The following is a 22,231-nucleotide window of genomic DNA, read 5'->3' as shown; positions in this document are numbered from 1 at the left end:
GAGAGGGTGGGGAGAGAGAGAGAGAGCAGGGAGAGAGAGGGTGGGGAGAGAGAGAGAGACCAGGAGAGAGAGAGGGTGGGGAGAGAGAGAGAGAGCAGGGAGAGAGAGAGGGGGGGGAGAGAGAGAGAGCAGGGAGAGAGAGGGGGGGGAGAGAGAGAGAGAGCAGGGAGAGAGAGAGGGTGGGGAGAGAGAGAGAGACCAGGGAGAGAGAGAGGGTGGGGAGAGAGAGAGAGACCAGGGAGAGAGGGGGTGGGGAGAGAGAGAGCAGGGAGAGAGAGAGGGTGGGGAGAGAGAGAGAGACCAGGGAGAGAGAGAGGGTGGGGAGAGAGAGAGAGAGCAGGGAGAGAGAGGGGGTGGGGAGAGAGAGAGAGACCAGGGAGAGAGAGAGGGTGGGGAGAGAGAGAGAGACCAGGGAGAGAGAGAGAGGAGAGAGGGGAGAGAGAGAGAGAGAGACCAGGGAGAGAGAGAGGGTGGGGAGAGAGAGAGAGAGCAGGCAGAGAGAGAGGGTGGGGAGAGAGAGAGACCAGGGAGAGAGAGAGGGTGGGGAGAGAGAGAGAGAGAGAGAGAGAGGGGGGGGAGAGAGAGAGAGAGCAGGGAGAGAGAGAGGGTGGGGAGAGAGAGAGAGAGGGAGGGGGGGAGAGAGAGAGAGAGCAGGCAGAGAGAGAGGGTGGGGAGAGAGAGAGAGAGCAGGGAGAGAGGGTGGGGAGAGGAGTGGGGAGAGAGGGTGGGGAGAGAGAGAGACCAGGGAGAGAGAGGGTGGGGAGAGAGAGAGAGCAGGGAGAGAGAGGGTGGGGAGAGAGAGAGAGCAGGCAGAGAGAGAGGGGTGGGGAGAGAGAGAGAGCAGGGAGAGAGAGGGTGGGGAGAGAGAGAGAGCAGGGAGAGAGAGAGGGTGGGGAGAGAGAGAGAGAGCAGGCAGAGAGAGAGGGTGGGGAGAGAGAGAGAGAGCAGGAGAGAGAGGGGTGGGGAGAGAGAGAGAGCAGGGAGAGAGAGGGTGGGGAGAGAGAGAGACAGGGAGAGAGAGGGGTGGGGAGAGAGAGAGAGAGGGAGAGAGAGGGTGGGGAGAGAGAGAGAGGGCAGGCAGAGAGAGAGGGTGGGGAGAGAGAGCAGGCAGAGAGAGAGGGTGGGGAGAGAGAGAGAGACCAGGGAGAGAAAGAGAGAGAGAGAGAGGGTGGGAGAGAGAGAGAGAGCAGAGAGAGAGAGGGTGGGGAGAGAGAGAGAGCAGAGAGAGAGAGGGGTGGGGAGAGAGAGAGAGACCAGGGAGAGAGAGGGTGGGGAGGAGAGAGAGAGGGATAGAGGGGGAGAGAGAGAGAAAGAGAAAGAGAGAGGGAGAGAGAGGGAGAGAGGAGAGAGAGAGAGAGAGAGAGAGAGCATGGAGAGAGAGAAAGCAGGGAGAGAGATATAACTGTAACTCTCAAAGGATAATGTGTCTGTTCCTTGTAGTGTTAGCAGACTCTGTTCAAAGACAAATGTCCAATACCTGGCTTTACCAAGCAGTGCTGTTTATCAATACCCGGCTTTACCAAGCAGTGCTGTTTATCAATACCCGGCTTTACCAAGCAGTGCTGTTTATCAATACCCGGCTTTACCAAGCTGTGCTGTTTATCAATACCCGGCTTTACCAAGCTGTGCTGTTCATCCATACCTGGCTTTACCAAGCTGTGTGTTTATCAATACCCGGCTGTTTATCAATACCCGGCTTTACCAAGCTGTGCTGTTTATCAATACCCGGCTTTACCAAGCTGTGCTGTTTATCAATACCTGGCTTTACCAAGCTGTGCTGTTTATCAATACCCGGCTTTACCAAGCTGTGCTGTTTATCAATACCCGGCTTTACCAAGCTGTGCTGTTTATCAATACCCGGCTTTACCAAGCTGTGCTGTTTATCAATACCCGGCTTTACCAAGCTGTGCTGTTTATCAATACCCGGCTTTACCAAGCTGTGCTGTTTATCCATACCCGGCTTTACCAAGCTGTGCTGTTTATCAATACCCGGCTTTACCAAGCTGTGCTGTTTATCAATACCCGGCTTTACCAAGCTGTGCTGTTTATCCATACCTGGCTTTACCAAGCTGTGCTGTTTATCAATACCCGGCTTTACCAAGCTGTGCTGTTTATCAATACCCGGCTTTACCAAGCTGTGCTGTTTATCAATACCCGGCTTTACCAAGCTGTGCTGTTTATCAATACCCGGCTTTACCAAGCTGTGCTGTTTATCAATACCCGGCTTTACCAAGCTGTGCTGTTTATCCATACCCGGCTTTACCAAGCTGTGCTGTTTATCAATACCCGGCTTTACCATCAATACCCGCTGCTGCTGTTTATCAATACCCGGCTTTACCAAGCTGTGCTGTTTATCAATACCCGGCTTTACCAAGCTGTGCTGTTTATCAATACCTGGCTTTACCAAGCTGTGCTGTTTATCAATACCCGGCTTTACCAAGCTGTGCTGTTTATCAATACCTGGCTTTACCAAGCTGTGCTGTTTATCAATACCCGGCTTTACCAAGCTGTGCTGTTTATCAATACCCGGCTTTACCAAGCTGTGCTGTTTATCAATACCCGGCTTTACCAAGCTGTGCTGTTTATCAATACCCGGCTTTACCAAGCTGTGCTGTTTATCCATACCCGGCTTTACCAAGCTGTGCTGTTTATCAATACCCGGCTTTACCAAGCTGTGCTGTTTATCCATGGGATCAGTATTTTTCATCCTAGTGTAATACTCTGTGGGTCATTCCTGATAGTCTCACGGCACTAAGAAAATTGATTCATAGATTTCACTTCCCAATGTAAAGTTGACTGTAGCTACTGTATAGGAAAATGACTCTGAGCAGGCGCTTAATATTAAAACACATGTTCATTTCAGCAAATAACAAAACTGAGACTCCATGTAACTTTCATTATAGTCAACCACATTCCCTTTCATTTTAATCAACCAAATTCCCTTTCATTATAGTCAACTAAATTCCCTGTCATTATAGTCAACTAAATTCCCTGTCATTATAGTCAACTAAATTCCCTGTCATTATAGTCAACTAAATTCCCTGTCATTATAGTCAACTAAATTCCCTTTCATTTTAGTCAACTAAATTCCCTTTCATTATAGTCAACCACATTCCCTTTCATTATAGTCAACCACATTCCCTTTCATTATAGTCAACTAAATTCCCTTTCATTATAGTCAACCACATTCCCTTTCATTATAGTCAACTAAATTCCCTTTCATTATAGTCAACTAAATTCCCTTTCATTATAGTCAACTAAATTCCCTTTCATTATAGTCAACTAAATTCCCTTTCATTATAGTCAACTAAATTCCCTTTCATTATAGTCAACCACATTCCCTGTCATTATAGTCAACTAAATTCCCTTTCATTATAGTCAACTAAATTCCCTTTCATTATAGTCAACTAAATTCCCTTTCATTATAGTCAACTAAATTCCCTTTCATTATAGTCAACCACATTCCCTGTCATTATAGTCAACTAAATTCCCTTTCATTATAGTCAACTAAATTCCCTTTCATTATAGTCAACTAAATTCCCTTTCATTACAGTCAACCACATTCCCTTTCATTATAGTCAACTAAATTCCCTGTCATTATAGTCAACTAAATTCCCTTTCATTACAGTCAACCACATTCCCTTTCATTATAGTCAACTAAATTCCCTGTCATTATAGTCAACTAAATTCCCTTTCATTATAGTCAACTAAATTCCCTTTCATTATAGTCAACTAAATTCCCTTTCATTATAGTCAACTAAATTCCCTTCCATTATAGTCAACCACATTCCCTGTCATTATAGTCAACTAAATTCCCTTTCATTATAGTCAACTAAATTCCCTTTCATTATAGTCAACTAAATTCCCTTTCATTATAGTCAACTAAATTCCCTTTCATTATAGTCAACCACATTCCCTGTCATTATAGTCAACTAAATTCCCTTTCATTACAGTCAACCACATTCCCTTTCATTATAGTCAACTAAATTCCCTGTCATTATAGTCAACTAAATTCCCTTTCATTTTAGTCAAATCATGTTTTAATCGCCTCATTAACCTTTAGTAAACATAAATCACAGACTCAAATATGAACAAACATACACAGCCTGGTCCGACCAACACATTTTAATGCATAACATCCTATTCTCTTCCCAACAGCAGAAATATGACAAACATACCGTATGTAAAAAAAAATATTATAATATATAAGAATTATTTGATCATGTAAATTCATATTTCAGCATACACACAGTATTTATATATAATAATAATAATAATATATGCCATTTAGCTGACGCTTTTATCCAAAGCGACTTACAGTCATGTGTGCATACATTCTACGTATGGGTGGTCCCGGGAATCGAACCCACTGCCCTGGCGTTACATGCGCCATGCTCTACCAACTGAGCCACAGAAGGACCACGTATTTACCCAGTCAGGTATAGAGGGGTTATTTACCCAGTCAGATATAGAGGTGTTATTAACCCAGTCAGATATAGAGGAGTTATTAACCCAGTCAGATATAGAGGAGTTATTAACCCAGTCAGAGGAGTTATTAACCCAGTCAGATATAGAGGAGTTATTAACCCAGTCAGATATAGAGGGTTTTATTCAGATACCCAGTCAGATATAGAGGAGTTATTAACCCAGTCAGATATAGGGAGTTATTAACCCAGTCAGATATAGAGGAGTTATTAACCCAGTCAGATATAGAGGAGTTATTATAGAGGAGCTATTAACAGTCAGATATAGAGGAGTTATTAACCCAGTCAGATATAGAGGAGTTATTAACCCAGTCAGATATAGAGGAGTTATTAACCCAGTCAGATATAGAGGAGTTATTAACCCAGTCAGATATAGAGGAGTTATTAACCCAGTCAGATATAGAGGAGTTATTAACCCAGTCAGATATAGAGGAGTTATTAACCCAGTCAGATATAGAGGAGTTATTAACCCAGTCAGATATAGAGGAGTTATTAACCCAGTCAGATATAGAGGAGTTATTAACCCAGTCAGAGGAGTTATTAACCCAGTCAGATATAGAGGAGTTATTAACCCAGTCAGATATAGAGGAGTTATTAACCCAGTCAGATATAGAGGAGTTATTAACCCAGTCAGAGGGGTTATTTACCCAGTCAGATATAGAGGAGTTATTAACCCAGTCAGATATAGAGGAGTTATTAACCCAGTCAGAGGGGTTATTAGCCCAGTCAGAGGGGTTATTAGCCCAGTCAGATATAGAGGAGTTATTAACCCAGTCAGATATAGAGGAGTTATTAACCCAGTCAGATGAGTTATTAACCCAGTCAGATATAGAGGAGTTATTAACCCAGTCAGATATAGAGAAGTTATTAACCCAGTCAGATATAGAGGAGTTATTAACCCAGTCAGATATAGAGGAGTTATTAACCCAGTCAGATATAGAGGAGTTATTAACCCAGTCAGATATAGAGGAGTTATTAACCCAGTCAGATATAGAGGAGTTATTAACCCAGTCAGATATAGAGGAGTTATTAACCCAGTCAGATATAGAGGAGTTATTAACCCAGTCAGATATAGAGGAGTTATTAACCCAGTCAGATATAGAGGAGTTATTAACCCAGTCAGATATAGAGGAGTTATTAACCCAGTCAGATGAGTTATTAACCCAGTCAGATATAGAGGAGTTATTAACCCAGTCAGATATAGAGAAGTTATTAACCCAGTCAGATATAGAGGGGTTATTAACCCAGTCAGATATAGTGTAGTGAAAGTGATGTCTCAGGGTCTGACAAACACCACTCGAACTCTTTCACCCTGTTCACTCATGGCTGCGTGGCCAGGCACGACTCCAACACCATCATTAAGTTTGCAGGTGATAAAACAGTGGTAGGCCTGATCACCGACAACGATGAGACAGCCTACAGGGAAGAGGTCAGAGACCTGATCGTGTGGAGCAAGGACAACAATCTCTCCCTCAACGTCATCAAGACAAAGGAGATGATTGTGGACTACAGGAAAAGGAGGACCGAGCATGCCCCCCATTCTCATCGATGGGGCTGTAAGTGGAGCAGGTTGATAGCTTCAAGGTCCTTGATGTCTACATCACCAGCAAACTAACTTGTCCAAGCACACCGAGACAGTCGTGAACAAAACCCATGGGTCCTCAGATCCTCAAAAGGTTCTACAGCTGCACCATCGATAGCATCCTGACGGGTTGCATCACTGCCTGGTATGGCAACTGCTCGGCCTCCGACCGTAAGGCACTACAGAGGGTAGTGCAAACGGCCCAGTACATCACCGTGGTCCTTCTGTAGCTCAGTTGGTAGAGCATGGCGCTTGTAACGCCAGGGTAGTGGGTTCAATTCCCGGGACCACCCATACGTAGAATGTATGCACACATGACTGTAAGTCGCTTTGGATAAAAGCATCTGCTAAATGGCATATATTATTATTATTATTATTCTAAACAGCTTCTACCCCCAAGACATAAGACACCAGAACCTCTAATAGAATATGGCTACACATATTTTTGCATCCCCCCACACACACACTTCTACACCGCTGCTACTCTCTGTTTTAATATCTACCTACATGTACATATTCATTTACTTTGCCCCTGCAACTAACCCCCTGTATATAGCCTCCACATTGACTCTGTACCGGTACCCCCTGTATATAGCCTCCACATTGACTCTGTACCGGTACCCCCTGTATATAGCCTCCACATTGACTCTGTACCGGTACCCCCTGTATATAGCCTCCACATTGACTCTGTACTGGTACCCCCTGTATATAGCCTCCACATTGTCTCTGTACTGGTACCCCCTGTATATAGCCTCCACATTGACTCTGTACCGGTACCCCCTGTATATTGCCTCCACATTGACTCTGTACCGGTACCCCCTGTATATAGCCTCCACATTGACTCTGTACCGGTACCCCCTGTATATAGCCTCCACATTGACTCTGTACCGGTACCCCCTGTATCTAGCCTCCACATTGACTCTGTACCGGTACCCCCTGTATATAGCCTCCACATTGACTCTGTACCGGTACCCCCTGTATATAGCCTCCACATTGACTCGGTACCGGTACCCCCTGTATATAGCCTCCACATTGACTCTGTACCGGTACCCCCTGTATATAGCCTCCACATTGACTCTGTACCGGTACCCCCTGTATATAGCCTCCACATTGACTCTGTACCGGTACCCCCTGTATATAGCCTCCACATTGACTCTGTACTGGTACCCCCTGTATATAGCCTCCACATTGACTCTGTACCCCCTGTATATAGCCTCCACATTGACTCTGTACTGGTACCCCCTGTATATAGCCTCCACGTTGACTCTGTAACGATACCCCCTGTATATAGCCTCCACATTGACTCTGTACCGGTACCCCCTGTATATAGCCTCCACATTGACTCTGTACCGGTACCCTCCTGTATATAGCCTCCACATTGACTCTGTACCGGTACCCTCCTGTATATAGCCTCCACATTGACTCTGTACCGGTACCCTCCTGTATATAGCCTCCACATTGACTCTGTACCGGTACCCTCCTGTATATAGCCTCCACATTGACTCTGTACCGGTACCCCCTGTATATAGCCTCCACATTGACTCTGTACCGGTACCCTCCTGTATATAGCCTCCACATTGACTCTGTACCGGTACCCTCCTGTATATAGCCTCCACATTGACTCAGTACCCCTGTATATAGCCTCCACATTGACTCTGTACCCCTGTATATAGCCTCCACATTGACTCTGTACCCCCTGTATATAGCCTCCACATTGACTCTGTACCCCCTGTATATAGCCTCCACATTGACTCTGTACCCCCTGTATATAGCCTCCACATTGACTCTGTACCCCCTGTATATAGCCTCCACATTGACTCTGTACCCCCTGTATATAGCCTCCACATTGACTCTGTACCAGTACCCCCTGTATATAGCCTCCACATTGACTCTGTACCGTAATACCCTGTATATAGCCTCCACATTGACTCTGTACCGTAACACCCTGTATATAGCCTCCACATTGACTCTGTACCGGTACCCCCTGTATAGAGCCTCCACATTGACTCTGTACCGGTACCCCCTGTATATAGCCTCCACATTGACTCTGTACCGTAACACCCTGTATATAGCCTCCACGTTGACTCAGTACCCCCTGTATATAGCCTCCACGTTGACTCAGTACCCCCTGTATATAGCCTCCACGTTGACTCAGTACCCCCTGTATATAGCCTCCACATTGACTCTGTACTGGTGCCCCCTGTATATAGCCTCCACGTTGACTCTGTACCGATACCCCCTGTATATAGCCTCCACATTGACTCTGTACCGGTACCCCCTGTATAGAGCCTCCACATTGACTCTGTACCAGTACCCCTGTATATAGCCTCCACATTGTCTCTGTACTGGTACCCCCTGTATATAGCCTCCACATTGACTCTGTACCGGTACCCCCTGTATATTGCCTCCACATTGACTCTGTACCGGTACCCGCTGTATATAGCCTCCACATTGACTCTGTACCGGTACCCCCTGTATATAGCCTCCACATTGACTCTGTACCGGCCCCCTGTATCTAGCCTCCACATTGACTCTGTACCGGTACCCCTGTATATAGCCTCCACATTGACTCTGTACCGGTACCCCCTGTATATAGCCTCCACATTGACTCGGTACCGGTACCCCCTGTATATAGCCTCCACATTGACTCTGTACCGGTACCCCCTGTATATAGCCTCCACATTGACTCTGTACCGGTACCCCCTGTATATAGCCTCCACATTGACTCTGTACCGGTACCCCCTGTATATAGCCTCCACATTGTCTCTGTACTGGTACCCCTGTATATAGCCTCCACATTGACTCTGTACCCCCTGTATATAGCCTCCACATTGACTCTGTACTGGTACCCCCTGTATATAGCCTCCACGTTGACTCTGTAACGATACCCCCTGTATATAGCCTCCACATTGACTCTGTACCGGTACCCCCTGTATATAGCCTCCACATTGACTCTGTACCAGTACCCCCTGTATATAGCCTCCACATTGACTCTGTACCCCCTGGTACCCTCCTGTATATAGCCTCCACATTGACTCTGTACCGGTACCCCCTGTATATAGCCTCCACATTGACTCTGTACCGGTACCCCCTGTATATAGCCTCCACATTGACTCTGTACCGGTACCCCCTGTATATAGCCTCCACATTGACTCTGTACCAGTACCCCCTGTATATAGCCTCCACATTGACTCTGTACCGGTACCCCCTGTATATAGCCTCCACATTGACTCAGTACCCCCTGTATATAGCCTCCACATTGACTCTGTACCCCCTGTATATAGCCTCCACATTGACTCTGTACCCCCTGTATATAGCCTCCACATTGACTCTGTACCCCCTGTATATAGCCTCCACATTGACTCTGTACCCCCTGTATATAGCCTCCACATTGACTCTGTACCCCCTGTATATAGCCTCCACATTGACTCTGTACCCCCTGTATATAGCCTCCACATTGACTCTGTACCAGTACCCCCTGTATATAGCCTCCACATTGACTCTATACCGTAATACCCTGTATATAGCCTCCACATTGACTCTGTACCGTAACACCCTGTATATAGCCTCCACATTGACTCTGTACCGGTACCCCCTGTATATAGCCTCCACATTGACTCTGTACCGGTACACCCTGTATATAGCCTCCACATTGACTCTGTACCGTAATACCCTGTATATAGCCTCCACATTGACTCTGTACCGTAATACCCTGTATATAGCCTCCACGTTGACTCAGTACCCCCTGTATATAGCCTCCACATTGACTCTGTACCCCCTGTATATAGCCTCCACATTGACTCTGTACTGGTACCCCCTGTATATAGCCTCCACGTTGACTCTGTACCCCCTGATACCCCCTGTATATAGCCTCCACATTGACTCTGTGACTCTGGTACCCCCTGTATATAGCCTCCACATTGACTCTGTACCAGTACCCCTGTATATAGCCTCCACATTGTCTCTGTACTGGTACCCCCTGTATATAGCCTCCACATTGACTCTGTACCGGTACCCCCTGTATATAGCCTCCACATTGACTCTGTACCGGTACCCCCTGTATATAGCCTCCACATTGACTCTGTACCGGTACCCCCTGTATATAGCCTCCACATTGACTCTGTACCAGTACCCCCTGTATATAGCCTCCATATAGCCTCCACATTGAATCTGTACTCTGTACCCCCCTGTATATAGCCTCCACATTGACTCTGTATATAGCCTCCACATTGACTCTGTACCCCCTGTATATAGCCTCCACATTGACTCTGTACCGGTACCCCCTGTATATAGCCTCCACATTGACTCTGTACCGGTACCCCCTGTATATAGCCTCCACATTGACTCTGTACCCCCCTGTATATAGCCTCCACATTGACTCTGTACCCCCTGTATATAGCCTCCACATTGACGTACTGGTACCCCCTGTATATAGCCTCCACATTGACTCTGTACCCCCTGTATATAGCCTCCACATTGACTCTGGTACCCCCTGTATATAGCCTCCACATTGACTCTGTACCATACCCCCCCCTGTATATAGCCTCCACATTGACTCTGTACCGTACCCCCTGTATATAGCCTCCACATTGACTCTGTACCAGTACCCCCTGTATATAGCCTCCACATTGACTCTGTACCGGTACCCCCTGTATATAGCCTCCACATTGACTCTGTACCGGTACCCCCTGTATATAGCCTCCACATTGACTCTGTACCGGTACCCCCTGTATATAGCCTCCACATTGACTCTGTACCGGTACCCCCTGTATATAGCCTCCACATTGACTCTGTACCAGTACCCCCTGTATATAGCCTCCACATTGACTCTGTACCGGTACCCTCCTGTATAGCCTCCACATTGACTCTGTACCGTACCCCCTGTATATAGCCTCCACATTGACTCTGTACCCCTGTATATAGCCTCCACATTGACTCTGTACCCCCCCTGTATATAGCCTCCACATTGACTCTGTACCCCCCCTGTATATAGCCTCCACATTGACTCTGTACCCCCTGTATATAGCCTCCACATTGACTCTGTACCCCCTGTATATAGCCTCCACATTGACTCTGTACCCCCTGTATATAGCCTCCACATTGACTCTGTACCCCCCCTGTATATAGCCTCCACATTGACTCTGTATAGCCTCCACATTGACTCTGTACCCCTGTATATAGCCTCCACATTGACTCCCTGTATATAGCCTCCACATTGACTCTGTACCGTACCCCCTGTATATAGCCTCCACATTGACTCTGTACCGGTACCCCCATTGACTCTGTACCGTGTATATAGCCTCCACATCTGACTCTGTATATAGCCTCCACATTGTACACCCTGTATATAGCCTCCACATTGACTCTGTACCGTAATACCCTGTATATAGCCTCCACATTGACTCTGTACCGTACCCCCTGTATATAGCCTCCACGTTGACTCAGTACCCCCTGTATATAGCCTCCACATTGACTCTGTACCCCCTGTATATAGCCTCCACATTGACTCTGTACTGGTACCCCCTGTATATAGCCTCCACGTTGACTCTGTACCGATACCCCCTGTATATAGCCTCCACATTGACTCTGTACCGGTACCCCCTGTATATAGCCTCCACATTGACTCTGTACCATATAGCCTACCCCCTGTATATAGCCTCCACATTGACTCTGTACCCCTGTATATAGCCTCCTGTATATAGCCTCCACATTGACTCTGTACCCCCCTGTATATAGCCTACCCCCTGTATATAGCCTCCACATTGACTCTGTACCCCCTGTATATAGCCTCCACCCCCTGTATATAGCCTCCACATTGACTCTGTACCCCTGGTCCACATTGACCATCCTGTATATAGCCTCCACATTGACTCTGTACCCCCTGTATATAGCCTCCACATTGACTCTGTACCCCCTGTATATAGCCTCCACATTGACTCTGTACCCCCTGTATATAGCCTCCACATTGACTCTGTACCCCCTGTATATAGCCTCCACATTGACTCTGTACCCCCTGTATATAGCCTCCACATTGACTCTGTACCCCCTGTATATAGCCTCCACATTGACTCTGTACCCCCTGTATATAGCCTCCACATTGACTCTGTACCAGTACCCCCTGTATATAGCCTCCACATTGACTCTGTACCAGTTACCCTGTATATAGCCTCCACATTGACTCTGTACCGTAATACCCTGTATATAGCCTCCACATTGACTCTGTACCAGTTCCCCCTGTATATAACCTCCACATTGACTCTGTACCAGTTCCCCCTGTATATAGCCTCCACATTGACTCTGTACCGTAACACCCTGTATATAGCCTCCACATTGACTCTGTACCGTAATACCCTGTATATAGCCTCCACGTTGACTCAGTACCCCCTGTATATAGCCCGGCTATTGTTATTTTACTGCTACTCTTTAATTTAATTTGTTATTCTTATCTCTTACTTTCTTAAAATTGCATAGTTGGTTAAGGGCTTGTAAATTAGCATTTCACTGAAGCAAGTAAAGGAGGTTTGTTAGGGACAAACAAACAGGCTTGGCACTGTACTGAGTCTGAGGTCATTGAGGGAGATGTATTGTGTCTGATTAGTGAAGTACTGTAGTTTCCCTATGTGATCATCAGAGACAGTTGTCAGGAGAGACACTTGGATTGGCCCCAAATGGCATAATCCTGTTCCATTTGGAAAGCAGACTAGATAGTTTTTTGAAAAGACATTCAGGTTCAGATGAGCTCTCAGCCTTACAGAGTTGGAACACGGGTTAAAAGGTGTTAGACTTGTTCCGTTTGGAAAGCAGGCTAGATAGGGTTTGGGGGTCATAATCACACCAAAGAGAAAGAAAGAGGCTTCTTCTAAACATCAATGATGTGAAGTGTTTCTTTTTTAAATAGCAACTAAGAAATGTTATTTTGAAGTTCAGGATTGCTCCCTTCAGCTGCTAAATTCCACTGAATTGAATTTAGCTTTTGTAATTAAAGAGCTATAGGATCTGTCTGAGTTTTCCCAGCTGCTCGGGTTTTAGAGAGGCAGTTTTGAAAGGCAGGCTGTGGAAATGTCCGAGCAAATCAGAGATGAATAGATTATACCTCGAGGGAGAGGGGTAAAAAAAAAAACAGAATGACTCCATTTTTTGATTTGTGCAATGGAATTTATTTCTATGTTGAATCGTTTTGTGAATGAAAGTTAATCCACAGACGAATGTATTGTTTAAGTGTCCATATGTCTACGTTTTCAAAGAGATTGGATTATTCTGCCCTCTCATTCCTATAATAAACTCTCTGTCCTATAGACATGAGGGTTGTTGAGCAACAAAACCGCCGTGTGCACAACTACGGGGCAAAACTGATGGGGATGGCTTAGATTGGTGACGACATTTTAACTATATTTCGTCTCCAAAATGTTTATTAAAAACATAAATGCATTTGCACAATGAGTACTTCTTGTCTCTCAAATACATCGTTACAGTTGTTGGTTAGCTAGCTAGCAAATTTGGATTCATATTAGCATATAGACGTGACAGTCAAAACAAAGACATGGTATCAAGAACAAGATACAACTCAATGAGCCTCCTACGATCCCGGCAGATTCTTGTCCGTGTTGCTCACTAACCCTCATGTCTTAACCCTGATGTCCTAACCCTGATGTCTTAACCCTCATGTCCTAACCCTGATGTCTTAACCCTCATGTCCTAACCCTCATGTCCTAACCCTGATGTCCTAACCCTGATGTCTTAACCCTCATGTCCTAACCCTCATGTCCTAACCCTGATGTCTTAACCTCATGTCTTAACCCTCATGTCCTAACCCTCCCTGATGTCCTAACCCTGATGATGTCCTAACCCTGATGTCCTAACCCTGATGTCTTAACCCTCATGTCCTAACCCTGATGTCTTAACCCTCATGTCCTAACCTCATGTCCTAACCCTGATGTCCTAACCCTGATGTCTTAACCCTATGTCCTACCCTCATGTCCTAACCTGATGTCCCCTAACCCTCATGTCCTAACCCTCATGTCCTATGTCCTAACCCTCATGTCCTAACCTAACCTGATGTCCCTAACCCTCATGTCCTAACCCTCATGTCCTAACCCTCATGTCCTAACCCTCATGTCCTAACCCTCCCTGATGTGTCCTAACCCTGATGTCCTAACCCTCATGTCCTAACCCTGATGTCCTAACCCTCATGTCCTAACCCTCATGTCCCTCATGTCCTAACCCTCATGTCCTAACCCTGATGTCCTAACCCTGATGTCCTAACCCTGATGTCCTAACCCTCATGTCCTAACCCTGATGTCCTAACCCTCATGTCCTAACCCTGATGTCCTAACCCTGATGTCCTAACCCTGATGTCCTAACCCTGATGTCCTAACCCTGATGTCCTAACCCTGATGTCCTAACCCTGATGTCCTAACCCTCATGTCTTAACCCTCATGTCTTAACCCTGATGTCCTAACCCTGATGTCCTAACCCTGATGTCCTAACCCTGATGTCTTAACCCTGATGTCCTAACCCTGATGTCCTAACCCTCATGTCCTAACCCTCATGTCCTAACCCTGATGTCCTAACCCCCTCATGTCCTAACCCCTGATGTCCTAACCCTCATGTCCTAACCCTCATGTCCTAACCCATGTCTCATGTCCTAACCCTCATGTCCTAACCCTGATGTCCTAACCCTCATGTCCTAACCCTCATGTCCTAACCCTCATGTCCTAACCCTCATGTCCTAACCCTCATGTCCTAACCCTCATGTCTTAACCCTCATGTCCCTCATGTTCCTAACCCTCATGTCCTAACCCTGATGTCCTAACCCTCATGTCCTAACCCTCATGTCCTAACCCTGATGTCCTAACCCTGATGTCCTAACCCTCATGTCCTAACCCTGATGTCCTAACCCTCATGTCCTAACCCTGATGTCTTAACCCTGATGTCCTAACCCTCATGTCCTAACCCTGATGTCCTAACCCTCATGTCCTAACCCTGATGTCCTAACCCTGATGTCTTAACCCTGATGTCTTAACCCTGATGTCCTAACCCTCATGTCTTAACCCTCATGTCTTAACCCTGATGTCCTAACCCTCATGTCTTAACCCTCATGTCTTAACCCTGATGTCCTAACCCTGATGTCCTAACCCTGATGTCTTAACCCTGATGTCTTAACCCTGATGTCCTAACCCTGATGTCCTAACCCTGATGTCTTAACCCTGATGTCTTAACCCTGATGTCCTAACCCTCATGTCTTAACCCTCATGTCTTAACCCTGATGTCCTAACCCTGATGTCCTAACCCTGATGTCCTAACCCTGATGTCCTAACCCTCATGTCCTAACCCTGATGTCCTAACCCTCATGTCCTAACCCTCATGTCCTAACCCTGATGTCTTAACCCTGATGTCCTAACCCTGATGTCCTAACCCTCATGTCCTAACCCTGATGTCTTAACCCTGATGTCCTAACCCTCATGTCCTAACCCTCATGTCCTAACCCTGATGTCCTAACCCTCATGTCCTAACCCTCATGTCCTAACCCTGATGTCCTAACCCTCATGTCCTAACCCTCATGTCCTAACCCTGATGTCCTAACCCTGATGTCCTAACCCTGATGTCCTAACCCTCATGTCCTAACCCTCATGTCCTAACCCTCATGTCCTAACCCTCATGTCCTAACCCTCATGTCCTAACCCTCATGTCCTAACCCTGATGTCCTAACCCTCATGTCCTAACCCTCATGTCCTAACCCTGATGTCTTAACCCTCATGTCCTAACCCTCATGTCCTAACCCTCATGTCCTAACCCTGATGTCCTAACCCTCATGTCCTAACCCTCATGTCCTAACCCTCATGTCCTAACCCTGATGTCCTAACCCTCATGTCCTAACCCTGATGTCCTAACCCTCATGTCCTAACCCTGATGTCCTAACCCTCATGTCCTAACCCTCATGTCCTAACCCTCATGTCCTAACCCTCATGTCCTAACCCTCATGTCCTAACCCTCATGTCCTAACCCTCATGTCCTAACCCTGATGTCCTAACCCTCATGTCCTAACCCTCATGTCCTAACCCTCATGTCCTAACCCTGATGTCCTAACCCTCATGTCCTAACCCTCATGTCCTAACCCTCATGTCCTAACCCTGATGTCCTAACCCTCATGTCCTAACCCTCATGTCCTAACCCTCATGATGTCCTAACCCTGATGTCCTAACCCTCATGTCCTAACCCTCATGTCCTAACCCTCATGTCCTAACCCTCATGTCCTAACCCTCATGTCTTAACCCTCATGTCTTAACCCTCATGTCCTAACCCTCATGTCCTAACCCTCATGTCCTAACCCTGATGTCCTAACCCTCATGTCCTAACCCTCATGTCCTAACCCTCATGTCCTAACCCTCATGTCCTAACCCTGATGTCCTAACCCTCATGTCCTAACCCTCATGTCCTAACCCTCATGTCCTAACCCTCATGTCCTAACCCTGATGTCCTAACCCTCATGTCCTAACCCTCATGTCCTAACCCTCATGTCCTAACCCTCATGTCATAACCCTCATGTCCTAACCCTCATGTCCTAACCCTCATGTCTTAACCCTCATGTCCTAACCCTCATGTCCTAACCCTCATGTTCTAACCCCTCATGTCCTCCCTGTCCCCTCATGTCCTAACCCTGATGTCCTAACCCTGATGTCCTAACCCTCATGTCCTAACCCTCATGTCCTAACCCTCATGTCCTAACCCTGATGTCCTAACCCTCATGTCCTAACCCTGATGTCCTAACCCTCATGTCCTAACCCTCATGTCCTAACCCTGATGTCCTAACCCTCATGTCCTAACCCTGATGTCCTAACCCTCATGTCCTAACCCTCATGTCCTAACCCTGATGTCCTAACCCTCATGTCCTAACCCTGATGTCCTAACCCTCATGTCCTAACCCTCATGTCCTAACCCTCATGTCCTAACCCTCATGTCCTAACCCTCATGTCCTAACCCTGATGTCCTAACCCTGATGTCCTAACCCTCATGTCCTAACCCTCATGTCCCCTATGTCCTAACCCTCATGTCCTAACCCTCATGTCCTAACCCTCATGTCCTAACCCTCATGTCCTAACCCCTCATGTCCTAACCCTCATGTCCTAACCCTCATGTCCTAACCCTCATGATGTCCTAACCCTGATGTCCCCTCATGTCCTAACCCTCATGTCCTAACCCTCATGTCCTAACCCTCATGTCCTAACCCTCATGTCCTAACCCTCATGTCTTAACCCTCATGTCCTAACCCTCATGTCCTAACCCTCATGTCCTAACCCTCATGTCCCCTAAACCCTCATGTCCTAACCCTCATGTCCTATGTCCCCTAACCCTCATGTCCTAACCCTCATGTCCCCTAACCCTGATGTCCTAACCCTCATGTCCTAACCCTGATGTCCTAACCCTCATGTCCTAACCCTCATGTCCCCTAACCCTCATGTCCCCTAACCCTCATGTCCTAACCCTCATGTCCTAACCCTCATGTCCTAACCCTCATGTCCTAACCCTGATGTCCTAACCCTCATGTCCTAACCCTCATGTGTCCTAACCCTCATGTCCTAACCCTCATGTCCTAACCCTCATGTCCTAACCCTCATGTCCTAACCCTGATGTCCCCTAACCCTCATGTCCTAACCCTCAACCCTCATGTCCTAACCCTCATGTCCTAACCCTCATGTCCTAACCCTCATGTCCCCTCATGTCCTAACCCTGATGTCCTAACCCTCATGTCCTAACCCTCATGTCCTAACCCTGTCTTAACCCTCATGTCTTAACCCTCATGTCCTAACCCTCATGTCCTAACCCTCATGTCCTAACCCTCATGTCCTAACCCTCATGTCCTAACCCTCATGTCCTAACCCTGATGTCCTAAACCCTCCTCATGTCCTAACCCTCATGTCCTAACCCTCATGTCCTAACCCTCAACCCTCATGTCCTAACCCTCATGTCCTAACCCTCATGTCCTAACCCTCATGTCCTATCCCTAATGTCCTAACCCTCATGTCCTAACCCTCATGTCCTAACCCTCATGTCTTAACCCTCCTGTCCAAACCCTCCTGTCCTAACCCTCATGTCCTAACCCTTACATTAACCCTCATGTCCTAACCCTCATGTCCTAACCCTCATGTCCTAACCCTTACATTAACTCTAATGTCCTAACCCTCATGTCTTAACCCTCCTGTCCTAACCCTCATGTCCTAACCCTTACATTAACCCTCATGTCCTAACCCTCATGTCTTAACCCTCATGTCCTAACCCTCATGTCCTAACCCTCATGTCCTAACCCTCACATTAACCCTCATGTCCTAACCCTCATGTCCTAACCCTCACATTAACCCTCTGTCCTAACCCTCATGTCCTAACCCTCACATTAACTCTCTTTCCTGTCTCCCTCCCAGGTTTAGAGTGTATTGTAGTCCTCCCAGACCCTCGTAGCTAATGGGACTCTATGTCCAACCTTAACCCTTATGTCCTGTTTCTAACCCTAACCATATCTCCTGTCTCTCTCCTAGGTATAGAGTGTAACATAGTCCTCCCAGACCCCCGTAGCTACTGGGACCCGGTGTTCGGCACCTGCGTCTTCCTCTTTTCCTTCCTCATCCCGGTTACCATCATCAGTGTCTGCTACAGCCTGATGGTCAATCGCCTTCGCAGCGTCCGCATCCTGTCCGGCTCCAAGGAGAAGGACCGTAACCTTCGCCGCATCACCCGCATGGTCCTGGTCGTAGTGGCAGCCTTCGTGGTCTGCTGGACCCCCATCCAGATCATGGCTCTGGCCCAGCTGTTAGGCTTCAACCTGGGTAGCCTCCTCACCATGGCCCTGATGCACTTCTGTATCGCGCTGGGCTACGTCAACAGCAGTCTCAACCCGGTCCTCTACGCCTTCCTGGACGAGAACTTCAAGAGGTGCTTCAGGGAGTTCTGCCACCCGGGTCCGTTCCGCCTGGACAGCCGGCAGCAGTCTGGTCGGATGAGGAGCATCGCCCGGGAAGTTGCCTACAACTGCAAAACGGCGGACGGGATTACAAACCCCGCATGACTAGGCGTGGAGCTGCCTCTGGTCTGCCAGGAGCCCCAGAACAATCACCACCAAGGGACAGGGAACTCCAACACAGAGCTCACGCAGATCACTACCCTCTAGCAGTGCGTCGGCCCCCTGGGCTGGGGCCGAACGGGGACGGGCCAGGGTAGGGGCAGAGCCTGGGGGCCAGAGGTAGCCCGGGGCAGGGGCAATGTGCGAATGGCCTGGTTGGTGCCTGACCCGGATCTGTGCCGGAGCGAACAGCAGGGTCATGTATTCTAACAGACTTTCTACTCGGGACAAAGGGGCTCTACTTCTCTATGTCTTTGGTAAAAATGGATGTCATTTTGTCATATTTTAGTTGATTGATCATTTTTCGGGATGATTAAAGCTTAGAGTTTAGGTCTGTGACTTTAGGTCTGTGACTTTAGGTCTGTGACTTTAGGTCTGTGACTTTAGGTCTGTGTGCTTCAAGGACGATTTCCAGGAAAAGTCGACAGTGTTTTGTTTTTGCTCTGAGCCCATTGTTGATTGGTTGATTGATGATGTTGTCGTCATTTTTTTCCTATTGTCGTACAGATGTTTTATTTCGGTCTGTTTCTATGCTGTAAGTGGAGGTTTCTTTGTGTATTTCTGTTTTATATTTTGTCGGTGAGGAACAACTTATCCTACTCCATGGCCTTCGATACAAAGTCTGTTCTAAATGCTATACACCATCCTGGATAGAGCGTGTTAGTCAGTGATGGTGCTTTACTGTTTGTTTTCTATCACCTTGCAGGTGTAGGAACGGGCAACACATCAGTAACAGAGACTTGCTTGCTTGAAGCCTTTTATTCATTGTCACCGATGAAATAATCATTGAGATGATGATGATGATGCCTGAGGTTTCCGCATATACAGATTTTGGCTTGTCGTCCTGTAAAGAAAATAAAAAAAGAAGCAACAATATTTTGTATTACACAATGTGTTTTGGAGCAGCACAGTCTTAAAAGTAAGATTTTACTTAAAAAAGGGAAAAACAAAAGTGCAGCAAAATTAAAATATCTAATTATATATGACGTGGAGTGTATAGAAATACAATTCATTATATTCATTCTATTTTTATGGTGGTGTTACTCTGTATATATAGACATGCTATATAAAGGTATGTAAAAGTATATAAGTATTGTTACAGTCATCTATCTAAGACACTTCTGAGTCTTCTGTCTTTATATATGAATCATGTTATTGGTGTATATTTGCCTCTTGAGTCTGTATGCGTGCTGTTTGTGTACAGAGGTGCAGGTAGAATCTTTCCTAAAGTTGCAAAATTCTGGTAACTTTCCCAAAAAGTAATGGTTTGGGGATTCCAGAAGTCCTGCTCATTCCCTCCTGATTCCTGGAATCTTTCAACCAGGTTTTTCTGGAATAACAGGGAATTCTGGGAAAGTTATCAGAGTATTTCCATTAGTTTACATTTCCAGACCACTTGAATGTCAACAGAAAATTCTCAAAAAAGCCAAATCTAGCAAAAAAATGTTGTTGTAATTAATATCAAAAGAGATAAACAGTGTTTGCATAAATGGTTGTTGATGTAATGAAGATTGTAATAGTATGTTTACTCATGAACTGCATTTTACGTAGCTATTTATTATTATTAATGAATGGTTAATTTGCTGATGCTAAAGACATTTTATATGCTAGCCAATTTGTTGTTGATGCTAAAGACAGTTGATATGCTAGCCAACTTGTTGTTGATGCTAAAGACAGTTGATATGCTAGCCAACTTGTTGTTGATGCTAAAGACAGTTGATATGCTAGCCAACTTGTTGTTGATGCTAAAGACAGTTGATATGCTAGCCAACTTGTTGTTGATGCTAAAGACAGTTGATATGCTAGCCAACTTGTTGTTGATGCTAAAGACAGTTGATATGCTAGCCAACTTGTTGTTGATGCTAAAGACAGTTGATATGCTAGCCAACTTGTTGTTGATGCTAAAGACAGTTGATATGCTAGCCAACTTGTTGTTGATGCTAAAGACAGTTGATATGCTGGCCAACTTGTTGTTGATGCTAAAGACAGTTGATATGCTAGCCAGCTTGTTGTTGATGCTAAAGACAGTTGATATGCTAGCCAACTTGTTGTTGATGCTAAAGACAGTTGATATGCTAGCCAACTTGTTGTTGATGCTAAAGACAGTTGATATGCTAGCCAACTTGTTGTTGATGCTAAAGACAGTTGATATGCTAGCCAACTTGTTGTTGATGCTAAAGACAGTTGATATGCTAGCCAACTTGTTGTTGATGCTAAAGACAGTTGATATGCTGGCCAACTTGTTGTTGATGCTAAAGACAGTTGATATGCTAGCCAGCTTGTTGTTGATGCAACTTGATATGCTAGCCAGCTTGATGCTAAAGACAGTTGATATGCTAGCCAACTTGTTGTTGATGCTAAAGACAGTTGATATGCTGGCCAACTTGTTGTTGATGCTAAAGACAGTTGATATGCTAGCCAACTTGTTGTTGATGCTAAAGCTAGTTGATATGCTAGACAACTTGTTGTTGATGCTAAAGACAGTTGATATGCTAGCCAACTTGTTGTTGATGCTAAAGACAGTTGATATGCTAGCCAACTTGTTGTTGATGCTAAAGACAGTTGATATGCTAGCCAACTTGTTGTTGATGCTAAAGACACTTGATATGCTAGCCAGCTTGTTGTTGATGCTAAAGACACTTGATATGCTGCCAGCTTGTTGTTGATGCTAAAGACAGTTGATATGCTAGCCAGCTTGTTGTTGATGCTAAAGACAGTTGATATGCTGGCCAACTTGTTGTTGATGCTAAAGACAGTTGATATGCTAGCCAACTTGTTGTTGATGCTAAAGCTAGTTGATATGCTAGCCAACTTGTTGTTGATGCTAAAGACAGTTGATATGCTAGCCAACTTGTTGTTGATGCTAAAGACAGTTGATATGCTAGCCAACTTGTTTTTGATGCTAAAGACAGTTGATATGCTATCCAGCTTGTTGTTGATGCTAAAGACAGTTGATATGCTAGCCAACTTGTTGTTGATGCTAAATACAGTTGATATGCTAGCCAACTTGTTGTTGATGCTAAAGACAGTTGATATGCTAGCCAGCTTGTTGTT

General features: G+C 46.0%; 1 protein-coding gene across 1 annotated transcript in view; it reads left to right on the top strand.

Annotated features, from left to right (window-relative positions):
- Window positions 1–21,443, top strand: part of oprl1 (opiate receptor-like 1) — a 94,889-nt gene extending 73,446 nt beyond the window's left edge. Inside the window, exon 4 of the mRNA XM_052481262.1 lies at window positions 18,597–21,443. Coding sequence (XP_052337222.1) covers window positions 18,597–19,123 — 527 coding nt within the window. The 3' untranslated portion in view covers window positions 19,124–21,443. The remainder of the gene's footprint in view (window positions 1–18,596) is intronic.
- Window positions 21,444–22,231: the final 788 nt, after the last annotated feature.

This window comes from Oncorhynchus keta, chromosome 27 (genome assembly GCF_023373465.1).
Source record: "Oncorhynchus keta strain PuntledgeMale-10-30-2019 chromosome 27, Oket_V2, whole genome shotgun sequence".
Classification (NCBI taxonomy): domain Eukaryota; kingdom Metazoa; phylum Chordata; class Actinopteri; order Salmoniformes; family Salmonidae; genus Oncorhynchus; species Oncorhynchus keta.
The sequence above is the reverse complement of the archived record's forward strand: the minus strand, read 5'-3'. Positions and strand labels throughout refer to the sequence as shown.